A 16884-nucleotide genomic window follows, 5' to 3' on the forward strand; every position below is an offset into this window, starting at 1 on the left:
TGGCAATTGCGCAAGCAAGAGTGACCCAAATCTTGCCATGGCTCGAAACGTCGGAGGGCTCCCAGACATTCAGCAAATAGCGATGCGCTTCCAACTCGATCCGTACACCCCACACTTCACTCATCTTTAAGTGTATCCTCGTCCAAAAATCACGGACCTTCTCACACTCCCACAGAATAGGTAGGAACGTTTCCGGCCCTCCATACCCTCTTCGGCAATCCGCAGACACAGCCAACCCCATCCTTAACAATCCAGGACCCGTGGTGTAGGAGCGGTGCAGAATCCCAAGTTGGACCAATCGAACTCGCATTGGGACCGCCACTGTTCTAGGGGATGATACCGCCTCTCTCCAGTCCTCCTCATCCAAAACAAAGCCATTTGCGACTCACTGGTCCCTAAGCTTCACCAGGGGATCCTCAGTATGATTAACCAGCTTATTGTATGTCAATGACATGGCTCTGGTTGGCATGTGACCGTCTAGCAATCGATCCCCAAGCGGAGAGGCCACCGGAGGTTTCTCGCCATGGGGGACCACTGCACGTCAGGCATGATGAATCTGAAGGTACCAAAACCGTTCAGTATCGTGCAGCTGGTACTTGGCTTGCAGCTCCTCAAATGTAAACATCCCATCTTTACCCCACACATCTCGCACCTGCACAATTCCAATCAAATCCCACCGGTCAAACCCTTTCGTTTTCCACAGTGTCCCCAACTTCTCTGAGCTCCACAAGGGAGTAGCCATTGTTATACGCCCTGCCCAGTTAAGGGCCCTTGTAGCCTCCTGCCATATCTTTGTCGCCGTTGATGGAGGACCCACCAAGGGGAAACAACCACATTTCGCATATAACACCCTAGTATACTCTCCCCCGGGCACTTGGCCACGGTCCATAGCGAAACCCGGATCCATCGGTGAGCCATAGATTGCTTGATTAATGGGCGCCAACTGGGACGCCCAATAGTATTTCCTGATGTTGGGCAGACCGATACCCCCGTCGTACCAAGGCAACATCAATTTCGACAATGCAATACGGGGCCTCCCCTCCCACAAAAGGCCCGCTGCAGCGATTCTATCTCACTAAAATACGACGGGGGCACCGGATCACAAGAATTCTGCAAAGCATATAAAAAGCGCGGGAGGGCCATCATCTTAAAGAGGACCGCAAGGCCCAATAAGGAAAGCGGGAGTGCTTTCCACCTAGCGACGTCACCACACAGTCTGGCCAACGGGGGCAACAAATTCAATCTGAAGCGGACCTTGGGGTACCTCGAGATCTGGATACCCAAATACTGAAAACTGACCAATTCCAACTTCACTGGGCAATTCTCTGGTACCCTAGGAGGCTCACCACTCAACACGAAGAGGACCCATTTAATAGCGAAGCCCGAGTACCTCCCGAAAATCACAAGGACATCCATAAAAACCATCAGGGAACCACGTGGGGAGGTCAAATACAACAGAATGTCATCAGCGTACAACAAGATCTTATCCTCCCAGTCTGAAGTCCAACGCAATCCCCTGATCAAACGGTCCCACCTTACCCAGGCCGCAAGCGCCTCGAGGGCCAGGGCGAACAAAAGTGGTAAAAGAGGGCAACCCTGTCGAGTGCCCCTCCCAAGTTAAAAGTCGCTGGATTTATGGTTGTTTACGACTACGCGAGACAGTGGGGCCGAGTACAGAAGGCGAACCCAGCCGATAAACTCGGGGCCAAACCCCATCTTCTCCAGGACCGCAAAAAGATACGGCCATTCCACTCTGTCAAAAGCCATGGTGGCATCCAGGGACAACAACACCGCCGGCTCATGGATGTAGGACGCGCTTGCCACCACCCCATGGAGCCAACGGAGATTAAGGGCGGTGTTCCGACGCGGCATAAAACCGGACTGGTCCGGATGCACCAGCGTCGTGATGACCTTCACCAGGCGGGCAGCAAGCAATTTGGCCAACGCCTTAGGCTACACGTTCAATAGGGAGATCGGGCGATATGACGAGCAATCCAGACGTGGCTTACCCTCCTTATAAATGACCACGATATTCACGAGGCGTTGATCATAAGGTAGCTCGCTGCGGTCTCTGCTCTCAAGATACATGTCTTTTAAGTACGGGGCCAAGCGGTCGGCGAGTAATTTAAACAATTCAATGGGAAGACCGTTCGGGCCAGAAGCCCTGCCAGAATGAACCCCTCTGATGGCCATTGCCACCTCATCATTAGTGAGAGCGGAATCAAAGAACTCTCTATGCTCAATAGATAGAACCAATATCGGGATGTCGCGAATCATGTCAGCATTCTCCTCCTCCGTGAAGCCCTCCGCTGAAGTATAGACCTCCTTAAAATACCGGGCAAAGTCATCCACAATCGCCTGAGGATCCGATGACACTGAACACGCAATACGCAGTTTTGGTATCAGCCGAAAACCCCAATCGCCCTTTTCCAACCAAGCTATCAACTTCCCGGCCTTGTCACCATGTTCATATATTCTACTCTGCGTGTTAGCTTGTTGCGTCTTTGTTCTGTCACGTGTCAGGGTCCTGTACTCATCCCGGAGCAACCCAAGACGGTGCCCCGCCCTAGGGTCGATCCCGGAGGAGACAGCGATTTCTAAGACCAATAGCTCCGCCTCTACTCTATCTATTTCCGCCCTGCTCTTCTTCTTCTGCCCGGATATTAGGGAGAGTACCTCCCCCCGTGCGACAGTTTGTAAGCCTCCCACAGGGAGCATTTCGAAGTGACCGACCCCTCATTCTCCTGAAAGTAACGATCCGTGACAAGCACTAGTTCCTTCCTGACAGTAGGGTCTTTCAGGTGCCATGCATTAATCGGTGCAACCCTACCAACATCACCCTTTCCCATCCGCAATCGAAGCCAAATTGGCGAGTGATCAGACACCCCCGTGCCAAACGAGTCCCCTCCTGGATAGAGGCTGCCTGAGACGCCGGCAATAGAACATGGTCTATCCGAGAGAGCGAGTGGTGGAGGCGTGGGTATAACCCACATCACTGGGGTGCCGAAGTCTCCACCCATCCACCAAACCCGACGTGGCGACAAAATCCGCCAGCCATCTGCGGGAAGGCAAAAGTACACGGGGGGAGTCCTGTCTAACTCACCATCCATTACAGCGTTGAAGTCCCCGCCCAGTACCAACGTTCCAACAGGCAGCGTAAGAAACACTCGGCACAAATCTCGAAAATTATCCGCCTGTAGCGCTGGGGGGACATAGACAGACAAAAACATGACAGTCCTACCTTCCCAAAGCCCCGATATGCTGACATATCGGCCTCGATTATAAGACCACGTCGACTGAATAGTGAGAGGAAAGGAGTTGTTTACCAAGATCCCTACTCCTGTAGAGCCAGAAGTAAAGCCAGCATGCGCCACTAATTTGTAGCCACCACGGTGAAGCGCCATACATCGTTTACCCATAAGATGGGTTTCCTGCAGCAACGCCACGTCCGGCGAGTGCCTTCTAATCAGCTGATTCACAATAGTGCGCTTAATCTTATCGCCCAAGCCATTCACATTCCAGCAGAGGACGGAAAACCCCAAACCCGACCTACCGGAAGCCATTCATATCTCCAAAAAAGAACAGGATATCCACAGGCACCCATAGCGGATTCTGGTCACACAAAACAAACAAACCAACAAACAAAATTCCCTCGGTCCCCAACCCCCAGCCCCCCTCCCTGCACCCCTGCATGTAGCATACGCTCATCCCCTCTATGGGCCCTCTCCACCGTAAAAAAGTTACTGAGGCCCTTCGGCTTAAGATGTTTCAAGATGAGTTTCTCGACAAAGAGGTCAGGGGTCATCCCCTCCGACCTTTCCGGTACTCCCAGTATTCGGACGTTATTGCGGCGCGCCCGTCCCTCGTATTCATCGAGCTTTCGATCGAATTGAGTCCGGGCCGCCCTCAGATCTCGCACCTCCTTCTGCAGCTCCGACACATCCTCGATGAGACTCGTCGTCTTGACCTCCAAGTCTTTGACTTTCTCGGTCGTTTTAGTGAGGTCAGCTCTTATAAGACCCACTTCGATCGACACCGAGTCCAGTTTAGTGTCCATATTGCCCAGGGAAGATTGGATCCCAGTGATCAAGTCTTTCAAAGTGGAATCCTCCCCGACTGAGTCGCCATCTCTGCTCTCCGTCAGTGTACGCTTAGTATCAATCTGGGACCCCTTGGAGATGGAATATTTGTCCATTTTGTTAGACTGGACATGTCTGGTGGACTTCACTTTCGTCTGGGTCTTCTCAGGGTCTCCTCTTGACGCCATTGCCACCGCCAGATCAGGAGAACCCCACCACTGCGCAAGCGGGTCTAGGCGGTTTCCTCAGCGGTTTGATCTCAGACCAGGATAAGTAGACCAGGTAACTCCAAGCGCGGCCTCCCCGCAAATAGTCAAGTTCCGACTGGCGACTTCCGGTCCCGAAGGCCGATGTTGTCGCACTCCACTGCGGCCAGTGTCACACTCGGCGTCCCGGCTTCCACACTCGTAGGCCCCGAAGTTTCGGACGACGATAGTCTGTCGCGGGATCATCCAATCGAACCAGACTTTCACCTAGTGACTCAGGTGCTGGTCCCCCAACCGATGGTAGGGACGGGGTTCAGGATAGTGTGCCGAATGGTCAGGATGTGGCGGCCGACGGAGCCGATGCTCGAGCGGCCATCTTGGTCGCTGGCGTGGCTCCTCACCCACAAAAACTCTATTATGACCAGGAAGGCTGAATACTACGAGGCCAGTAATATGGATGCCAATAACAATCAGAAAGAAACCTTTCGACTTCTAAAAGAACTTAGTCAGAAACAAGAGCAGAAATCGACTGCTAGCCCGGAAGATTGCAACAAGTTCCAGTCCTTCTTCCTCCATAAAGTCAGGGACATCTTAACTGACATACACACTACACCCTATGACCAGTATCCTTTGGTGACGGACCCAGCGCCTTCCGCCCACGGAAAGCCTCTCACCGCCCTTCCAAGACTTGAGCAGACTCCCTGATCCATCTGATGGACCGTGTCAAGTCGGGCTCGCCAGCGGACCCCTGCCCACCAAGGGTGTTAAGAATGGCTCTTCCTGGTGTAGAGAGGGAGGTCCTTGACCTGCTCAATCAATCACTGGAAACAGGCTGTGTCCCTGCTAACATTAAGGAAGCCAGGGTCACCTCCCTACTGAAAAAACCTGGGGCAGATGCAGGCAACTTTAAGAACTATAGGCCCATCCCCCAACTTCCCTCCTGGCAAAAGTAGCGGAACAGCATGTTCTCAAAACTCTATCACTCTTCATTGAGGAACAACAGCTAGTTCAGGTGGCAGGCAGGTTTTAGGGCCCACCACAGCACAGAGATGCTTGGGGTGATGGACACTCACGGCTGACAGCAGGAAGCCATGCGCCCTGGTTCTACTAGACCTATCCGCGGCATTCAACACGGTCAATCATGACCAACAACTGTAACAGATCTCAGAGTTGGGTATCCAGGGGCTGGCACATCAATGAGTCCCATCCTTCCTGTCAGGCCGGGCACAAAGGGTACAACTGGTTGACTGGGTGTCTAATATTGGTGCACTAACATGCGGAGTCCCCTAGGGTTCAGCGCTGTCCCCCCTTCTCTTCAACATCTATCTCCAGCTGCTTGTGGTTGCTCTGGCCCGCATGGATTGCCAAGTATTCAACCACGCTGATGATACGCAATTAATCCTCCAGATTGACAACTCCTTCCATGCCCACGCAAGTGTGCAAAACATACTTAGGTTTACGGTTAACTGGATGACAGCCAATTCACTTAAAACGATCTCGACAAGACCGAGGTTCTTGCCATCACTACCGGAAACAACCCCTGGAGCAACCTCTTCTGGCCACAAGAGTTGAGTAGCACTCCTACGCCAGTTCCTGTGATAAAAAGACTTGGCATCAGAATAGATGCCAAGCTCACCATATCGAACCAAGTGTCCACAGTGATAGCGACCTGCGTGGGCGTACTGAGACAAATGCGGAAACTGGCTCCCCTCCTCTCAAATCCCAAACTACAAACGGTCATGTCAGCAATCATTGCGTTGCGGTTGGACTATGGCAATGCCCTGTTCATTGGTCTCCCAGAAAAAATTGCTAACTAAACTACAAGTAACCATGAATGACGCAGCTAGGCTGATCTTTAGGCTCCCCAGACAAGAACATGCCACTCCCTTACTGCAGCAGCTGCACTGGCTCCCCATTAAACAGAGAGCCAGGTTCAAAGGTCTCTGCATTACCCACAAAGCCATCCATGGCCAGGCCCCAGTCCACATCAAGGAGCCCATCGAGAACTATATGTCAGGACGTACCCTCCGGTCGTCCGAGGCAGGCCTACTGGCCTGCCCGCGCTTCAAAACTACCTCCAAAGGTGGCAGAGCCTTTTCTGTAATTATCCCTCAACTGTGGAATGGACTATCGGAGAGCCTACGCAGGGAACCCGCCATTCTCCCCTTCAGGAAAAAACTTTAGACCCTTCTCTTTATAGAGGCTTTGGGCACAGCATGGGACTAGACTGGGAGCTTGTGTATCTGTGCTTTGGTGGGGTTAGCGCTAAGAGACCTGTCGGTGAACAGGCGCTTTATAAATCCGAGTTAACATAACATAACATAACATGACCTTTCAACCCACTGAAATACTACTCTACAGATCTTAGCTTCCATACAAATACATGTTAATTTCATGCTATATACTTGTAATGCTACACGTTACCATACAATTTTTTTTGAAAGCCAGACCTATTGGCATTGCCAATGATTATTTGGACATGAGAACACACCACTTCCTCAAAATACCCAGAACAGAAGGCCTTATTATTGTTTCACAATGAATACATTTTTTTATTAACCTGTCAATACAAGTATTAATGTATTCATTAATTCATTCAGTTGCCTCTTTTACACTGCCAGGCTGTGCAGGTTTCAGCATACTTCGGGAAGCACAGTCTTATTTCTGGCATCTGCACACAACCAGTTACAGCTAGAAACTAGCTTCACTCGTGACTGATTGGTTTGCTTGGTGTCTAATTGTCTAAATTTGCGAATTGTTTCCAGTTGCACATTATTAACCAGTATCATTCCCTTTTTTTGTTTCATTGTCATATATAGTCCAAGGCAAAAAACTCCTGTATGCCGATATTGGCTCTAGTGGCAAAAATTATATCTGATCAAATAAAATCTATAACCAGGTACATAAAGAATATTTCAATGTGCTTAGTAGGACTCAGGGGACAGGGGGCAACCAGTTGGATGGTTCAACGTGAGCATCTTTTCAGAACCCCAACATATATTTTTGTTTCTTTCCATGTAAACTCCTTTCCACTGACAGGTTTTGGTTTGGGAAGGAGCAGAATCCCACCTGCTGAATTTTCATCCCAGTTCTTTAGGTTGATCCTAGACAGCGCTGTCTGGAAAACGTGCTGCAGTCAAAAGGAACGTATGTCCTACCTCCGGCCTTCCCACTGGTTCAATGCAATGTCACTCTTCTTTGCTGCTTTTTAAATGGTTCACGCAACGATATCTCACTTCTATTTTTGAAGCGCAGCACCAGGTGGCAGTTACCTTCCGCTTGCATTGTTAATCTGTTTTTCAAGAGTACTCTTTTTCCTATTCACGGGCCGCCATGCGCATAACTTTGACAAGCACAGGCGCAGGGCTATATGTTTTAGCACGCGCTCACTTTTGTCTTTCTTGTGTCTTTCATTTACTCCATTAATGTTTTTTTGTATCAGCATGGCAGCCGCCATGAGCGTAACTTTAATAAGCACAGGCGTCACAATATATGTTTTAGCTTTTTTGTCTTTCTTGTGTCTTTCATTTACACTGTTAATGTTCTTTCACAGGTCGCCATGCACTTAACTTTAATATGCATCAACGCCACCCTATATGTTTTAGCACGGTACCCGCTTTTGTCTTTGTTGTGTATTATTTTCTCGTCCCCTATCAAGGCTAACGATTTTCCTCCGTTAATGTTTTTTTTTGACTAGCATGGCACCTTTATTGGTACCCATGCACATACCTTTAATAGGCATGGGTGCCATGCTATATGTTTTAGCACGTCACCTGTTTTTGTCTTTTATTATCCTCCCACATCAAGGCTAATCCCGGGCGCCGCTCCCTTTCCATGCTCCTCAGGTAGTAGGGCTGTGGCCATATTCACCATTCAGTTGGGGCACAGCTATGGAAAGCGGCCAGAGAGAGCTGCAGGGCCCCGGCTCAAGGAGGCGGCTCTCCCAGCTCACTCTAGCGGCAGTTACTTATTGGTGCTGCATGGGTGCTGCTTCAGGGATCGGAGGAGGAGGCCGCGGCAGCAGAGAGCAGCAGTGGCAATGCCTGGCCAGTCATGAATGGAATGGTAATTGATGGCCTGGAGGATCCCTCCCCCAAAATAGAGGTATATTCCAGCAGTGGCGGTGGCGAGGTGGGTGCCTAAAATTATGGGTTTGTGGGTTCGGGGGTCTGTGGGAAGGGCTGTTTGGAAGCCCTCAGAACTCCTGCTGCTACAAACAAGTTGTGTGAGCGTCATCCGACTGCCCCATCTCACACAGTGTAATTACAACTCACAAATATGGTAAGGAAGCCCTGTATACAAGCCAGCTTTGACAGTACTTGAGAATTTAGTAATGCCAACAGATGATTACTTCATTGCTAGTGCACAGGGAATGGGGAGTCATATGGAGGTGCATCTTTCCTGGTGTTAATTAAGCCTCTGTAGAGCAAACTCAGGCAGTACTTGCAGTAATAGAATGGAGGGTATATAAGAAAATAAATTGGCCCCTGCTTTGCAAGGGATGCATACACCCGCAACATTCCTGTCCTGCTACTCTGGTCCAGTTGGTAATTCCTCATTCTAAGCCTTCCAGACAGTGCTGCTAGCTGCTTTAGTGGAGAAGTGTGGCTCAATGGTTAGAGCAGGCAGACCTTGATGCAGAGCTCTGCCCAGGGACCAGGGTTTGATTCCCGCCTCGGCGGGTCTCCGGCTCATTAATTCCCCTGACTGGATATTCTTGCCTCAGTGCCTGTTCTTATCATGGGTCCCACGCTGCAACTCTGGGCAATAGCTTGCTTAGTCTCCACAAGGGCCCCAAAAGCGCTGGGATGCCTGGCTGCCCCGGGGGGTGCCCAGGAGTGGACATTTCCCAGGAAAGCCAGGAAGGGTTCCTAAGCGGTATACGGACAGCGCTGGGACACCTCCGGTGGAGGTAGCTGTGTGCTTACAAATTCCGACATTTACATTTACTCTGGTCCCATCTGTAAATCATCATTCTAAATCCTCCAGACAGTGCTGCAGGTGTGCCTCTGTTCACAATGGTAATACCTCATTCTTAGTCCTCTTGGCAGTGCAGATTCTCTGGTCCCGTCTATAACTCCTCCATTCTAAGTCCTCTATGCCGTGTGCTGCAGCTCTGCCTCTGTTCCCAGTGGTAATTCCTCATTCTTAGTCCTCTAGACAGTGCTGCTAGCTGCTTCTCTGGTCCTGTCATTAACTTCCCCATTCAAAATCCTGTGGGCAATGTTACAGCTGTGTCTTTGCTCACAGTGATAATTCCTCATTCTAAGTCCTCTGGACAGTGCTGCAGCTGCTTCTCTGGTCCTATCAGTAACTCCAAAACACATAGGTAAAATACATAGGCAATTACAATGCCAATAGCACTAACTCTCACAAACGTGAGACCTATTGCGTTGCAAAAGCTTGTTACTTGTTTTGCTGTTGAAGTCTGGCACTCAATTGCTTTAGTAACTACCTTAGTCAGTAGTACATCATTTGCAAATTTTGGATCATCTCCGTTTCTTAGGTTTTCTGTGTAAATTCTAAAACTGCCTGCACTTGAAGTAAAGTCCATATTTACTGATGCTCGCTATTCACATATCAAACACCAAATCATACCTCATACGGTATCAGCGCTGTAGGCAGATGTGAAATTAAGCTCAATATTTCATGTGACTTACCTTCTTCAGTTTGACTTCCGTGTCATTTTTTGCTCCTTTGCTAGCCAGAGCCAAAGAGGCTGAGATACATATGGGTGAAAAAATTATATTTGCTTTCTTGTCATGTTCAATAATTTTTTTGTATATGTCCAGAGCAAAACTAATGTTGGCGTGTAGGAGGGTAGCCATCAGGAAAGACCTGCAACAACAAAAAGAAACAAAATTAACAATATATCCATGCGTTTGCTAAGATGTAGTTGTGCTTCAAATATTCTTTTACGTAAAGCGTGGACAAGTTGTCAGCTATTGTGTGCTTTGTATCAGGTATTAATTAAGTCCATTCACTTCGCTTTATTATTGACCCAGTGTCATCTAAAGGATTTTAGAAGCCCAGGCCACAAAATATTTTAGGTTTACTCTGTTAGGAACAATTTAGAACGTTATTTCCCATTTTATGCTGCTTCAAGTCCCATAATACTACATAATGTTGAATTCTACATTAAAGGTTTGAGACAAAAAATAGACAGAAGGGAGATGGGGAGAAATTTCACTTTGCCGGGGCACCCTTGGAAGGTGGGGGCCATGGGCAATTGCCACTATGCCCATCCCTTAAAACGTCTATGTGGTTTTCCTCTGTCTTTGCGTGCCATGCCCTTCTAAAAGGAGAACTCAAGTGAACAAAATAATTATTTATAAGGAATTAGATCTTAAGTATGCAATTTGGGCCCAATTCATAAACGTTGGTTTGGCTATGAGTAGCTAAGGATCTCTTATATTACTCCTGGCCTACTACTGTACTCCTGGCTTAATCATGACTTACTCCTGAATTTCCAGGATAAGCCAGGAGTACTAGAAATGTAAGTCATAGCAGATCCACTGTGAATTGGTTCTTTTGTGTATAAAACTAATATTAATAGCACCTGTTGCATAGATTGTTGGGGTGTGAGTCGGATCATATAGTTGTACAGTTTTCAGTTTGATTTCTTTAAACTGGCTTTACTAACAGATGAAACACAGATGAAGATGGAAACAAAAAACATAGCGAGCAGTAGCATAATCTATACATAAGAGAGGTTGATCTTTGGAGAAACGTGGACAAGTGGGCACTACGTCTAATCCAGTCCTCAATTTTTGCTTGAAGCACATGGAAATGTATTGAAAAAAGGGATCGAGCAAGCACTCGGAGGATCCCCTAAATAATGGCATTGTAATGATCTCTTCACTTTCCAATGAATCAACAAAGTTGATCAACACTTTTTTAATAATTAAGAAGAAATAATACGCTGCTTCTAATATCCTAATCAGTACATTTATGAAAAAACATAAACGCCAGAAAATTTGATTGAAGTGTTAGTATCAGTAAACCACAAATTTATTAGACGTCAGACAGACTTAACTAAGTTTGTTATTAACTATGAACTCGGACCAAAAGCTTAATTTATATCTTAATACAATTACAATTTAATACTCACATATTGAGAAATCCATGGAAATCGTAAGGTACCTTAAAAAGAATTATCATGCTATAGGTCTCTTCTATTTTTAGAGGGTCAAAGTGTTCAAGATGAAAGATTAAACATCAATAAATGCTGACAAGTATCACATCCCCGGGAATTTTCCATTTATTTTAAAATAAATATATTCAATGAATGGGATTCTTGAGGCAATGACAGATACATTGGATTTACAACTTGGCCAAATGGCATTTTATACTTTTATAGAAAACTTCCATTGCTCTTATGAGGATCAGGCCCATTCGACTGCTAATTTTAGGTCATCCAAAACCAGGGGTGATTAAACTTCAATTGGAGTTTGTCTGGAATATACTTGGGTTGTAAGTTTCTGAGTAGGGAAACATAGGCTTGTAACATGTCTCCCCATGAATATGCAGGAGATAAGACAAAAAGGCATTTACCACTAACAATGAAAAGGCCACATGTAGGGCAGCATTAGGACCTCTGAAAACAAATAAAGGCAAACTTTACATGGAGAGGTACAGAGTCAAAACAGATGCCTTTTAATCAACACTTATTATTCGGATCACATGCTGCCTTCAAAGGTAGCAGCTTCACTAACAATGTGGATTAAAAAGTCTGCCAGCGGCTCTGGAACAGAACAAGTCTGGCAAGCTGTGATCACAGGTTGGGGGTAACAAACTCAAATAATGTGCTTACAGACGGTTGATAGATAAGTAGAATTGAGGTCTCTGTGAAATGAGACAATGGGGGAAGTGGGGCCTTCGTTTCAGGATGGAACCTGTGGTTATCACTATGTGATAGCTTACATCGAATTACATAAGGATGCTGCCTTCAAGATGATGCAATGTTTCTCCAAGGGTGAACTATGGCTTGGGGTGATGCAGACTTCTACCTCTCATAGCATAGATGTGTTTTAATTCAATTAACAACAAATGCTATTAAATAAGCATTACCTGATACTTCTCTTTAAGTGTTACTGCTTGCAGCATTCAGCTGATAAACCGTACCATTGGCTCCCACGTGGTCAAGGAGCCTAATCAGTGTCCTGGGGAGGTGAGATGGGCATATTTGAAAGTCATTTTAATTTGTAGTAGTACTTTAACCCAACGTTTTTTTGCCACAGGCCCTCATTAAAAGTGGCCTGCAAATTAGGATATGTGGGTTTTGGAATAGTAAGCATCAAAACCCACATAATATGCTTCATCATGTGGGCAATACTCGTGATAGGCGATATTCACTGCATCCATGACATTACGAACTCCTCGACGTCATATTTAGCTGTGTGTCCTAATAGCACCACAAACCAGGCCGTTAGAAATAAGAGCCATCGTCAAGTAACGTATCCAAGTGGATTCAGTTCGTGAGCATCCAGTTTTGGCACATTCATACAGAAATTTACAGGAAGTTTTGGAGCCAAAAGATACAAAATAAGACCCGAACCAAGCTACCTTTGCTTAAAGTGGTCCCAAAATAATACATCGGTAGAGACAGCGCTAATGCTTTCTCTATACACCCGAAATTATTTTATTTCCAAACAGCAGCCATGAAAACATTTTGTCAAATATTGTTTCAACGCAATCTACTCGGTGTATGGAGAGTTCACAGTCATAGTTCACGCGAATTCACATCCCTTTCATAGTTCATGCAAATTCACATACCTTTGCATAGCGCACACCACCTCCCGAGCAACTGATTATATATAATTTACTAATAAATGTAAAAAATTAACCTATCATGAAAAGATCTAAAATTAGTACATAAAAATGAATTATAAAACCTAAGAATGCTTATATGAATAATTAGCAAACTACATATTAAAAGGTGAAATTAAATAAAAATATAGAATACATTATTAAAAATAACACCAAGAGTATGGAAAATGTTACAGTTTAGAGAGGTCAGATTTACAATTCTCCCTTCAACCAAAGCAATAGTGGGACTTTTCTTTTTTACTATGGAGGGGTCAACTATACTTTTCCCATTCCAACCAGAGAAACAGTGGGGAAAGGGATGGACTATAGAGGGTTCATATTTACTATTCAAACTCCAACTTGAGCAACAGTAAGGCAAGTGTTGGAATTAAAAATGGGTAGATTTACTATTTCCACTTTACCCTGAGCATGAGCATGGAAAGTGTTGGATTTTGAGGGATTGGAATTACTGTTCTCACTTCAATGTAAGCAACAGTAGGGAAACTGGTGGATGCTGGGGAGAATGTTTACTACTCCCTCTCCAACTAAGACAACAGTAGTGAGGGTGTTGGACTTTGAAAGGGTCATATGTACTATCTTCAGTCCAATATGAGCAAAAGAATGGAAAGTGTTAATCTTAGATGGGACAGATTTAGAATTCCCACTAAACTATATCAACAATAGTGAAAGTGGTGGAGCTTGTAGAGGTCGGATTTACTATTCCCACTTCAGCCTGAGCAATGGTAGGGAAAGTGTTGGACTTCAGCAACACGAGAAACATCGTTGCACACTGTAGAGGTCAAAATTACTAGTACCTCTTCAACCAGAGCAACAATAGGGAAAGTGTTGGACTTTTGGCAAGGTCAAATTTACTATTCTACACCAACTACATTAGATGTACAATTCCCATTTATATAGAAATCAAACCTAAAACACGTAAAAAAAACAACAAATTAACTGAAAAGTAAATAGTATTTAAAAAAATATGCAATTGGTATATTTAATTAAAATTATGTTAACAACATCAAAAATACAAATAAAAAATAAAATCATCTTAGAAAGTATTTACAAATTAGAACATTACATTTAAAACACTTCCAGAAAAAGCCAACATGAACGAAACAAAAAATATTATTGCACAACTAACTATTATGTAAAAATACCGAAACAATACATTTAATTAACTCAAAAATACCTTAATACAATTCACTAATTTACATAATCAACAAACTAATTAGCCCAATAAAAATTAAAATAATAGTTTATTTTTTTGTAATCTAATAAATAATGTAAATAAATAATTTGCATTATATATAATTAAATTAACAAATTGTTTTAAATGACTAAACATTATAAAACATATAAAATATATACAAAAATTCAACCCTATTTAAAAACCCATTAAAATATATATAGATGTGTATATATATATATATATATATATATATATATATATATATATATATATATATAAATATATATATATATATACTCAAAAAACTATAAGTTTTAGTGGTGTTATAATTAGCTGGACATTTTACTCATACAAAACCAATGAAATTGCTCCTATATAGTTAGTTGTACTAACTATATTTCGCGCACCCGCAATCCACTGCTGATGATGTCACATATTAGATCATTCATAACATGGTCAGTGACATCACTGATGACATCTCAAATGACATCACTGATGACATCACTGATGACATCATCCAGTGAATGTGGTTTGCTTCGTTATTTAAATATGCATTATATATATAGCAATTTACATTGAAGAATGAGTGGATATATATAAATAAATATTTGGATGGAGGATTTAGTAGCAGTGTAATTGACTGTTTACTTGACCAATTTATAATGTCTCACTAAATATAGTGGATAGTGACTAAACTGTGTGAATATCTGTATCACTTTGTCAGTTGTTGTGTAAACTGATTCTACAGTTGGTTACTAGCTATGTGAAAGTCTATATTAGTTATTGATTAGTTAACTGAGTATTTGTATGGGAGTGTGAAAGTGTGTGTGGTTCGGTGGGGGGGTGTGACTGTCCAAAGATGTGTGAATAGTTGATTCAGTAGATATATGAAGTTAAAACTACATGTTCTAACAGTTTGGGTGAGGGAATCTCTTTATGGGTGTGGTGAAGAGCAAATATATTTCTCAAAGGTACAGGTCCAACAAACTAGAAAAATAAAAGGCAGTGTATGTGTCAGTTGTTGTATATAAATAAGTATACATAAGACACAATGATTGTGAGTGACTGTATGGATAACTGTATACTTGTAATAATGATTTTATAATTCACTAAGTATGAATTACTATCTAAATGAATAAAAGAAGTGGTGTTTGTATAAGTGTTTTGCTAAGTAAATATGTAAGTATGATCCATTGTTTGCATAAGTGAGTAGGATGACTTCATATGTGAATAGGATGCGTGCTGTTGTTTAATGTCGATATAGACGTATAAGTACTTTTGATAGTGTTCTATTGTTCATTGACAGAATGCATGAGTGAATCCATAGGTAAGTGATTAGATGTGTGTATACATCAATGAATCACTGAGTAGATTTTTAGATACTTGTATTGCTGTGACAATGGATTTAAATATGATACTCTGTATTTTACAAACAGTGATGGAAAAGTGTAATAGTGTATGAAAAGGTGTATGTAATGGTCACGTGGATGATGTCATCAGTGATGTCATCAGTGATGTCACTGACCATGTCATGAATGATCTAATATGTGACATCATCAGCAGTGGATTGCGGGTGCGCGAAATATAGTTAGTACAACTAACTATATAGGAGCAATTTCATTGGTTTTGTATGAGTAAAATGTCCAGCTAACTATAACAACACTAAAACTTATAGTTTTTTGAGTGAATTCAAAGGTTTTTTAAAAACTAATTCCGAACTATATAACTCCTGAAACCTATGGTTTTTTCAGTGAATTTCAAAGGTTTTTTTAAATGCTAATTCCTAACTATATAAGGCCTGAAACCTATGGTTTTTTCAGTGAATTTCAAAGGTTTTTTAAATGCTGATTCCTAACTATATAAGGCCTGAAACCTATGGTTTTTTCAGTGAATTTCAAAGGTTTTTTAAATGCTAATTCCTAACTATATAAGGCCTGAAACCTATGTTTTTTTCAGTGAATTTCAAAGGTTTTTTAAATGCTAATTCCTAACTATATAAGGCCTGAAACCTATGGTTTTTTCAGTGTTTTTAAAAAAAAACTTGATTGGTTAACTGGCTTATTAAGTGTATCTTAGTGAATACATATATTAGCGAGTAATGTTTAAATATTTAAATATATGCATGAGTGATGTAATATGTGACGTCATCAGCAGTGCATTGCAGACGTGCAAGTTATAGTGAGTCCAACTAACTATAACGTGGGAATTTCAATGGTTTTAATGCGAGTAAAATTTCCAGCTAACTATAACTGGTGTGAAACCTATGTTTTTTTCAGTGAATTTCAAAGGTTTTTTAAATGATAATTCCTAACTATAATTGGTGTGTAACCTATGGTTTTTTCAGTGAATATATATATATATATATATAAAATTTCTATGGCAAAATGAAACCCCTCATTTTGTTCCTTTTCAAATTAAATGTATTAAGTGTTACCACTTTATTCCAATCAAGATGACTTCAGGTGTGCCATACTTTTGTCATAAGTAAGACTGTTAGCGTTCTAGTTGTTCTTTAGAACACTCTGGGACATTCTGTCATTGGGCTATAGTTGGGCTACATCTGGCTGATATTTGGGCTACATTTGGGCTCTTTTGT

At 43.4% G+C, this 16884-nt stretch overlaps 1 protein-coding gene across 2 annotated transcripts in view; it reads right to left on the reverse strand.

Moving 5' to 3' along the window:
- The window catches only part of SERPINB5 (serpin family B member 5), a 142618-nt gene that overhangs the window by 70173 nt on the left and 55561 nt on the right, over positions 1-16884 (reverse strand). For both annotated transcript variants that reach the window (XM_078687912.1, XM_078687911.1), the window contains one exon: positions 9946-10123. In XM_078687912.1, coding sequence (XP_078544038.1) covers positions 9946-10113 — 168 coding nt within the window. In that variant the 5' untranslated portion in view covers positions 10114-10123. The remainder of the gene's footprint in view (positions 1-9945; positions 10124-16884) is intronic.

This window comes from Lissotriton helveticus, chromosome 4_1, assembly GCF_964261635.1.
Source record: "Lissotriton helveticus chromosome 4_1, aLisHel1.1, whole genome shotgun sequence".
NCBI classification, from domain to species: Eukaryota; Metazoa; Chordata; class Amphibia; order Caudata; family Salamandridae; genus Lissotriton; species Lissotriton helveticus.